This window comes from Bison bison, unplaced genomic scaffold, assembly GCF_000754665.1.
Source record: "Bison bison bison isolate TAMUID 2011002044 unplaced genomic scaffold, Bison_UMD1.0 scf7180017864472, whole genome shotgun sequence".
In the NCBI taxonomy this organism is placed as follows: Eukaryota; Metazoa; Chordata; class Mammalia; order Artiodactyla; family Bovidae; genus Bison; species Bison bison.
Window position 1 is genome coordinate 8,033,295 of NW_011495033.1, and position 9,908 is coordinate 8,043,202.

Sequence of the window (9,908 nt, forward strand, 5' to 3'; positions counted from 1 at the left end):
ACACTTTTCGACCCCATGAACTGTAGCCTACCAGGCTCCTTGGTCCATGAATTTTCCAGGCAAGAGTACTGGAGTGGGTTGCCCTTTCCTTCTCCAGGGGATCTTCCCAACCCAGGGATCAAACCCGGGTCTCCCGCATTGCAGGCAGACGCTTTACCATCTGAGCCACCAGGGAAGACAATTTATAGAAGGGATGATGAACTCAGGAAAAGCCTAGAAGGGAGGGAGGCACGCAAGATAGGGAAGGAAGAAGACATAAGCAAAGTGGTGTCTTGGGGAGACGCGGAGCTCAACCTGACCCCATGGAAAGCTCGGGAGTGTGAAAAACGGCACCCTAATTTCTGGGGTCTTGAGACACCTGGCATTTTGAGCACATGGGTCAGTCAGTTGCTGGCCCCTGGCTGCCCCCAGGCGGTGGGGAGGTGTATAACTTCTCAGCTATCTCCTAGACAGGCACTGCCAGCTGTCTAAGGACCAAGGGCGTCCTTCTGATCTCAGGCCAGATAGGAGCCATAGGAGCTGTAGCCCCAGCAGCAGGATAGAGGGTCTGGATGGAACTACAGCATCTTTCACAAATGCCCTTGCTAACTTGAACACAGACCCCTGCTCACAACTCTAGGACCAGCGTGATTTAGACTTTTGGGCAAAATGATCAACTGCAACCACACACAAGGCTCACGGACAGTTTTGACTGTAGGGTTTGGTGCCTCCCTGTTTCTGCTACGCCCACACAAGGTATCAGGGTATTTTTCCTTCCATTGTACAGCTCTATCTATATAACACAAACAACTAAATAGATAAGCATATCTGGTTACTAAACAACATCCATTCCTTGCCTCCAAACATAAAATTGTAGTTTCAACAAACAAATGTGAGATCAGAAAATAAACTTTGATTGTGTTCTACTACATTAGAGTTCTACAAATTGGCACGTCCTTGGGAAACACCTAGTTTAGCCTGCTCATCTTACAAGTAAAGAAACTGAGGCCCAGAGAAGCTAATTACCTTGCCCAAGGTTGGGTCACTCCATCAACAGAAGTCAATAAATGCAGGCAAATACGTTCCTTCTGTGCTTCATGCTTTATTTCTCCTGAATACAAATTTCCGTGGCCAGTGAGGTAATCGATAGGGAATGGACCTGAGTCATGAGAAAATAAGTGCTGGGAGATGGAGACATGCGTTCGCAACCAAAGGATGACCCTCTGCAGAATGTTCTTCTCAAATAAAGCCCATTCTGATAAATAGGCTTCTATCACAGGCTTCCAGTAACCACTAAGCCCCATCTGTATGAAATGGCTTGAAGTCCATTGCAGGGGAGAACTATGATACGTGGAATTTCAAATTTGCAGAGGTGATGAAGGCCATTAGTTTCGGGTTACAATAGATCATGGGTCAAACAGCCCTGCTGCTCAAGTTTGATATGGCAACCTTGCTCCATCAAACACAAACACTCCAACAAAAAAAGAGGCAGCACACAGCACACTTTCAGATATCTCTAGACCCAGGTGACATATTTTTGTTCTGCTGGAGAAAATGGGATTACTTGGTTCTTTGAAATATGAACTGCTCTATGGGAACAATGCCTCTGACAAGTTTGGTGCTAAAAGCTACCAATTCAAAAAAAAATAAAAAAATAAAAAAGCTACCAATTCAGTTGTGGGGGACTTTTTACATGGCATCCCATTCCAGCTCTTACTCTAGAAATTGGTAGCAAACTAGGTTTCAGAAACTTTATAGAAAATTGTCTAGCATTCATCTCATCGTTAAGGGAAAGACTTGTTGTAGAAAGGAAAAGGGAGCCACTGGAGCAAGGCGGAAAGACTCCATTTCCAATTCAGTAAGCTCTCGGGTAGCCTTCTTCCATCAGCAGTTCTGGAGGTCTAAGAGCTCCCAGGGACAAAAGTGGAAACACAGAGCAACTCGGTACCAGCCCAGTGGCCTGATGAGGCCTTAGCCTCTCTCGGCAAGCAGATGGTTTGGGTTATTGTAACACTCATTCCTAGTTAGTATCCCAGCCCTTCATCACATCAGAGTGAAGTCAACACACCCCTGAAAGCTTTACTGCCAGAAAGACACGACCTAACACTGCAAACTAGAAGATCCCCACCATAGGCTGGCACCATGGAAAACCACCCACTCAGCTGGGCAGAGGTTGCCTCTGCAAGAGCATGGTAAATATGCACAAGACTTCCAAGCAACCTCAGGAATAAGAGCTATCATTTACTCTGGATTCAATGCAATGTATATGCGTGCATGCTAAGTCTCTTCAGTCGTGTGCGACCGTATGGACTGTAGCCCTCCAGGCTCTTCTGTCCATGGGATTCTCCAGGAAAGAATACTGGAGTGGGTTGTCATACTCTCCTCCAGGGGATCTTCCCGACCCAGGGATCAAACCTATGTCTCTAACATCTCCCGCATTGGCAGGCGGCTTCTTTACCACCAGCACCACCTAGGAAGCCCAATGCAATGCATACTGTTTTGATATACAGCCTAGAAACTTCCCAGGTTAGAGTAAGTCAGGGTCTATATACCATGCTGAGGCAGGCAGAGATGACCAGGCAAGGAGAACCTCGTGGTCTTCACAGTCCATGGTCCTCATGGTCATGAGGAGTTGGGTCTCATCCAGGAACGAGATTAAGCCTCAGTCAGAAGATCCAATTGGGGTTCAATAAACACATCTCTGGTTCAGTCCAGCAAACATACAACACACAGGACCAAGATGGCTTCAGGTAAATGCACAGCTGGGCTGTCAATCAAGCGCCATCAGAAAAGAGTAACTTGGACTAACCCTGGTGGCTCAGTGGTGAAGAATCTGCCTGCCAATGCAGGAGACACAGATTCGAACTCTGACCCAGGAAGATTCCACACATTCCAGAGCAACTAAGCCCGTGTGCTACAGCTACTGAAAACCACGTGCCTAGAGCCACTCGCCGCAAATAGAGAGTGGCCCTGCTCGCCGCAACTACAGGAAAGCCCACGCGGCAGCAAGAACCCGGTACAGCCAAAAAGAATAAACAAATAAAATTATTTTTTAAAAAAGAGCAACTCCTGTTCAATTGTGAACCTAAAACCCAAGGAAGCAGAGTTAAGAGAGGCTGGTACCTCTTTCTCTCACAAATTATCTCTGGATGCTCCTGGCAGATAAGACAAAATATATCCCACCAAAGGGGTATTGCTCAGACCCATGGAGACCCATCTGTAGATTTTATTTTTACACTAAATGGACCTTTGAAGGAATTTCTAACCCTCTGGATACTACCCAGGGGACCCAGGGAGAAGAAGGCAAGCAGACACGGGCTGAGTGTATACTGCATGCCAGACCAGGCATTAGATGTACAGATGTGTGAACCCAGGCATGACCAAATGGAGTTACTCCCCAGACACCAAAATAATACATGCAATTATATCTAAGATGCTATTATGGGCAAAGTTGTCTTCTTTATTCCTTCCCACACTTCCCAAGTTTTCTCCAGTGAGCAGGGATTGTTTCTATAATCAGAAAGTGTATTATTAAAATAATAACAATAAGAGACAAGTCATCTCAATACAGGGGGAATCCTGGGTACCTACACTGTAAAGGGAAGCCAAAAATGCAATTGTTCAGTTGATATCAGAGTCACCTTACATTTGAAAAGCTGCAAACCCGCTTCATACACTCTGATGACACATTGGAAGAGCTTTCGATGTGATAAGCAGTTCTAAGTCCTGAAAATATAAAATTAGGGGGAAAAAATCATGTCTTACAGGAAGGAGAGACTGAAATGGACAATGTATAAAAATGATCAGTAGTTAAAGAATGCAAGTATTAAATTAAATCTTCTCCAAGGTCCCTTTCAGCCTAAACACTTCATGATTCTAATGCAAGGGAAAGCATGCATAATGACTGTTCTATCAGAGGAGTACGCCAAAGGCTGTCTAGAAGACAGGGGAGGAAGAGATTAATTTAGATTATGATATGGGGAAAGGGGTTGGCAGTGGTTTCCTAGAGAAGGCCACAGAGATATTAGGGCTGGGTTTTAAAGGATGCGAAGGATTTAAATAAATAGACATAGAGGTGAGAGATGTAAAGAAGACAGGCGCATGAGCAAAGGATGTGGGATCAATTCAGGAAACAGCAAGGAACTAAAAAAAAAACAGCTTTCCTGGGTATTTACTGTGGGCAGGCCCTGTTTTCAGCATGACAGATGCAGAGAAAGTGTTTGATGAGATAAGATTCCTGCTCTCAACAAGCCCCCCGATCCAGAGGGGTAAGAAATGGGCCATAAGCTCTCTGATGGCAAAGATCTGGTCTAGCACCATCCCTGCTACATGGGAGGTGCTCTGTTTGATTAACAAAGGAATGGATGTGCTAGGCACTCACAGGACATGCTGGATAAAAGATGCCTGCCTGGTACCCAGGCCACTCGACTCCTATCAGGGGTAAGGGGGGCAGCACAAGCTTCCTGGGCTAAGGTTAGTGGCATGAGCTAGACATGGAAGCCAAGCTGGTGGGTAAGGAGGGGGTGTTCAGGTAGAAGAACTGATATGGACATACTGTGAAAAGGGAATGCTTGACACATTTTGAGAGTGAAGAACCCCACAAACACAGCCGTTGCCCATGATCTAAAGCTGTTAGTGAGTCACAGTGAGGAAGAGTGGGCAGGGCCCTGGCCTGGAGTCATGGGAGCCAGCATCCAACCAAAGCTCAGGCAAAACTCCCATGGGATGCTAAACAAAGCAAGGGCCCTGCTCTTGTACCAAGCACCTGCCCCGCACTAGCTCTCGGCATCCTTGACCTCCCTAGATCAGTACAACGACTCTGAGTGGCAGGCATTATTGTTTTTAATTAGAGATGGAGAGAGTATAGTTAAGAAATTTGCCTTACACAAATTACAGATTATACAGGGAAGAGGGGGTATGGTTGGAATTCCAACTCAGATCTCTCCCCAAAGCCCCCATTCTTCACACACCTGCTCCTCTTGTGATAAGGAGTAATAAGATTAGCTATGGACCCACCGACCTGGGGCAAGAATTCCAAATATATGAGCTTGCTAAACCCTCCCCAAGCCATCTCGCTAAGGCCATGTGACGTGGATGACTAAGAGTCACAGAATTGCCTCTAACAAGATCCCATTGTGGAGGGACCTTTCTTTCAGTACAAAAAGAAAGAAATGCCTAAGAAATGTCAGGTTTAAAGTACACGCACACACACACACACACACACTATGGAATCAGGTTAAAAATGCAAACTGGGCATCATTTGCATTCCTGAACTTGGAGGCGGATGAACCCCAATGTGATAAGCAGAAAAAAGACGTGAAACTGTCACGTGCTAGTTACAAGCAGTGGGATTGCCACCTGTCAGCAACAGTTAGCTGCTGAATCCAGCTGTGACCTCCACTCTAAGAAACCCCATCCCTGCGATGCTAGGCTTTCCCCCAGGGCTCCACACAGAGAAAGTAGCAACCTCCTCGCTACCGTGACAGCATTACTCATCAACTGACTCTTCTGGTGGGCTGTAAACAGGGCAAGCAGCCTGGACAATAAACACCTTCCTACTTATCTTGATAATAACCCTGCCTTACGTCTGCATCGTTGTCACAACACGCAAAAGGACTTTCATATATACCGTCTCACATGACTCGTTCTCCCCTGTGAGTTACAAAGTCACGAGTTACAATCAGATGTTCCATGAGCAAGTCAGTGCCGAGAAGGGCACAGAACCCAACCCAGGGAATAAGCTTAAGACATGATGGAGGTGGGACTCAAACTTAAGTCTTCCTACTTCTAATCTTAACTTCAACTCATCCAGTCACGACCAAACACCCCCACGGTGAGCCCTCTCACCCTTTCCTTACATACTAGGTCAGCTGGGCAGGCTCTGCCAAGTAGATACTGTTGAATCAAAACGCTCCTCTTCTTTCCCAGGAAGGAAAAGTATGTACCCATCTGAAGTCAGATGGTCCTGCTGCTGCTGCTAAGTCGCTTCAGTCGTGTCTGACTCTGTGCGACCCCATAGACGGCAACCCACCAGGCTCCCCCGTCCTTTGGATTCTCCAGGCAAGAACACTGGAGTGGGTTGCTATTTCCTTCTCCAATGCATGAAAGTGAAAAGTGAAAGTGAAGTCTCTCAATAGTGTCCAACCCTTAGCGACCCCATGGACTGCAGCCTACCAGGCTCCTCCGTCCATGGGAGTTTCCAGGCAAGAGTACTGGAGTGGGGTGCCATTGCCTTCTCCACAGATGGTCCTAGGTGAGGGCTAAGAATGTACCTGCCCAAGCATGAAGCGTACCTGTTTACGTGGCAATCAGAGTCCCACACACGGCTTCTGGGACTTTTAACCTCCGCTGACAGTCTTTCGCTCTGCTCGAATCATGGCTCATTCGCTAATTAAAGGGTATTATGCACTTCATTGCTCACCAGCTAAGAACTTGGAATAAGGAAGCATCTGCAAAAGCATTAGCCCCGGAGATGGCATTAGGTGCGCTTTACAGAAAAAGAAAAACGGGAAAAATGATCCACTTGGGACAGTCCCTCCCTGACACTTTACTGGTCTACTAAGCCAGCCACAGCTCATAGAGGAGGAAGCCACCCAGCATAGGACAAACCCAGGGAGAGTCCAGCAAATGAACCAAAGGAGAGGGGTACGGAGTACAGAGAATGAATGAGAGAGAAAGATGGTGAGCTGACTTCTCCCTCAGCCACCTGTGAGGTCTCACAGTCCTCTGGTGCACCCCAGGCCAAAGACAAGTACACCTGGACCCCAGGCCAAGAGGCCAGGGAGACCAGGGTGAGTGGGAAGGACTAGCCTTCACTGCAAGGTCCTGGAACAAACTTGACATCACAGCCCACCCTTGGAGCCTGGCTGCTCACTGTGACCAATGGGCGAAACAGATCAATGTCCCGCCTGGAGTGGGTGCCCTTTCAGACACTCTCCTGCCCTACTGGACACAGTCCAGCCCTGAGACCCATCCCCTTTTCCATGCAGGGGGAAGACTGAGGTCAGTCCAAGGAGGGGCACTCAACCTAGATCAGTCTTGAATCTGGTGAGGATGACAGATAATGACATGACACTTGACATTTATATCCACAGGCAGCTTCCCTATTGAAGTGAGAACCTGGCAAGGTCAAAGGCTCGGGTCAGGATTGAAGGCCTGATCTTTGGCCTCTTGGAACCCCAGGGACCCAAATGACAGGCTGAGTATGAAACAGCAGCCGGGGATCAGAGAACCTTTACTTCTAAATGGAACTTGGTCATGAGTTGAGAGGAAGTCATTAGGTGTACATGTGGTCATGTGGATACTTGAGAGAACTTGGTCCAGAGGCGGCTACCCACCGTGGTGGCTCTGGTGCCACCCTCTCTCTCTCTACTCTCTGCATGTTCCATGCGTGTTCAGGCAGACAGAGGAACAGCTGAGTGTGTGTCTAAGCTGCGTGGTGCAGTGGAGAAGCTGAGCGTTGCCACGGCACTAGAAAGCATGGGGTGGATACAATGATGGTTTCAGCCTCCAAGAATGAGGTTTTCCCCTCATCTCTCCCCAAGCCACCTAAGACATCATTTGTGCGTGACATGTTTTTGGATCCTGTTTGCTCCAGTTTAGAAAGGCTTCCAGGATTGCTGGTCCCTGCCCCCAGCTCAGACCCGCTTCCTCTTCAGCTTCCATATACCACGGCCTGATTCTGCTGGGCTGTTTTGCACAAGATTTCAAACAAATCACACAGAACAACTCCCCCAAGAAAGAGAGCTCTACAGGCAGCGAGAAGCAGTACCCTCTCCTTCCCCGCCCCCCAACACTCAAGCACTCTTGGCTTTTCTAGAGAAGACCAGAGACAGCCCACAGCAAGCACAGAGGCTGTGGGCAGAAATCGGTTGTAGTGTTAAAAGAAACTCACAGCAAGAGGCTGCTAAGGCAGTGGATCTGAGAGCAGGCGGGGAATGGATGTATCACGGAGCAAGGTAGGGCATGTCTTAATTAAGCAGAGGACCTCAGACGAGAGCTGACGACAGAGTCGGGTCTCTCTGCCATTTGCCACGCCAAACTTACGACTGCAATTTGGCTCAAGGTTCTGAGACTCAAAAGCTCTAAGGCAGCTTTGGAGAAGCAACCACACTGGGCTTCTGGAGGGTCCCAAGGCCCCTGATGTCCCAGGCCCCCCTGGGAGCAAGGAGCTGTCGGGCAGCAGCAATCAGACTTGTGGTGCCAAGTTCTGCCTAGCAGCCCACTAATTAGGCAGACACAGCTCTCCTCCCATCCTTTCTCTGCCCCTCCAGGAAGCCCCTGCCTGAAAGGGAGCCACCTCCCCTCCGCTTTTGCTCTTTACTCAGCTCCACACTCCTCCTCCAGGCTTTGGAATCTCACAGCTGCTCGCCCCCTCCCCACACCACTCCTCTCATATCCACGTTGTTAAGCGATCATCATCATTGTACAGATAGCAAACTGAGCCTCTGAGTTTCCAGCTGAAACTCCCAGACCAGCCAGCCTGCAATGCTTTGCCCTCACAGGCATCTCACAGACCATCCTGCCTCCATCTAAACCCTCCTCTCTGGGCCAAGCACCCTGGACATCTCTTTGCTTTTGACCTGCCAGCAGACCAGACAGAGACCCTGGGGCCCCTGGCCTCTCCTCTCCTGACATGGAGCTCAGAATCCGCACAGGAAAAGGCAGCAAAGAGACTTCCACACCTTTGCAGTATCACCTGCTCCAGCAAGCTCCCAAAGCCAGGAACCAGCCAGGCTGCCTGGGGCCCCACACCCCCTTCTCTGGCAGCTTTAAGCTCCAGCCCAACCCACAGGATGCAGTGCCTGATGCTACTTCCGAGCAGAGAGAGAAAGGGGAAAAAAAAAATGCCACCTCGTCAATGACAAGCTGTTCCAATCACACAGCTCAGACACCAAGTGCCCTGGACCACGGACAGCTCAGGCCTCCTGCCTTTGGGTGGGTGGAAGGCAGCTCAGCACATCTCGGGGAGCCATCGCCCAAGGCCAGGCCCCCCGCTCGCCCTGCACATCCGGCCAGACAACAGTGCCCATCCCAGCGGGCAGACGCCTCCTGCCAGTTCCAACAACTCTGGCCAACTCCCCTCTTGGCCTTCAACCTGAGGCACGGCTCTCCCTCCTGCTCCAAAGCACAGAGAGACCTCAAACCAAGCCAGAGGCCACCAGCGTGGCACTTCTCCAAAGACCAAGCACAGAAAGGAACTGAATGCCAAGTACTCACGGTGGTGAAGTCCTGGTGGCCACACTCCTGCCCCTTGAACTTGCAGTAGAGCATCATATCCTTCAGGTCATGGCCCACGCGGTGCAGGAACTCCAGCATGCTGAACTGCTTGGGTTTGTAGTGCTTGAAGTTGGCCTTCTGCTGCAGGGCCTCCAGCACCGTGGGGTCGGCCAGGTGCGGGTCGGGGATCTGCAGGTTGACGTCCAGCAGCGCCAGCAGTTCCCCGGCGTGGTACAGGTCATTGGTGGTGAGCCTGGAGAAACGGAAGCCGTTGAGGTTGCAGAGGGTCACGGCCGGGAAGACCAGGCTTTGGGCCACCACCTCGTCCACCTTGGTGACGTGCTGATAAGAGAGGTAGTAGGACACCCTCTCCGAGCTCTCAACCAGCAGCAGGCCCAGGGAGCCCACGAAGGCCACGGCCCAGAGCACACGCCGGATGGTCAGCGGCCCGTAGACGAAGATGTGGCGGATGCCGTGGAGGGTGGAGGTGTTGGCGAAGATCTGGATGCTAGAGGGCTGCAGGCTCCCCTCGCTGGGGCTCTCCTTGAGGTCCATGGGGACCCTGTGCAGTTCCGCAACTGGCTTCAGGTTGATCAGATTTCAGGGAAAGAGTTCCCAGTCCTCGGGTCTCTGCTTAAAGCTTGACGTTCAAGGGAGGGAAGGAAAAGCCAGCATCAGGCAGGGCAGCACCACCGGAGTTTATCCTGAAA

General features: G+C 49.9%; 1 protein-coding gene across 1 annotated transcript in view; it reads right to left on the reverse strand.

Annotated features, from left to right (window-relative positions):
• The window catches only part of ASIC2 (acid-sensing (proton-gated) ion channel 2), a 1,220,326-nt gene extending 1,210,418 nt beyond the window's left edge, over positions 1–9,908 (reverse strand). The window contains exon 1 of the mRNA XM_010861483.1: positions 9,199–9,908. Coding sequence (XP_010859785.1) covers positions 9,199–9,753 — 555 coding nt within the window. The 5' untranslated portion in view covers positions 9,754–9,908. The remainder of the gene's footprint in view (positions 1–9,198) is intronic.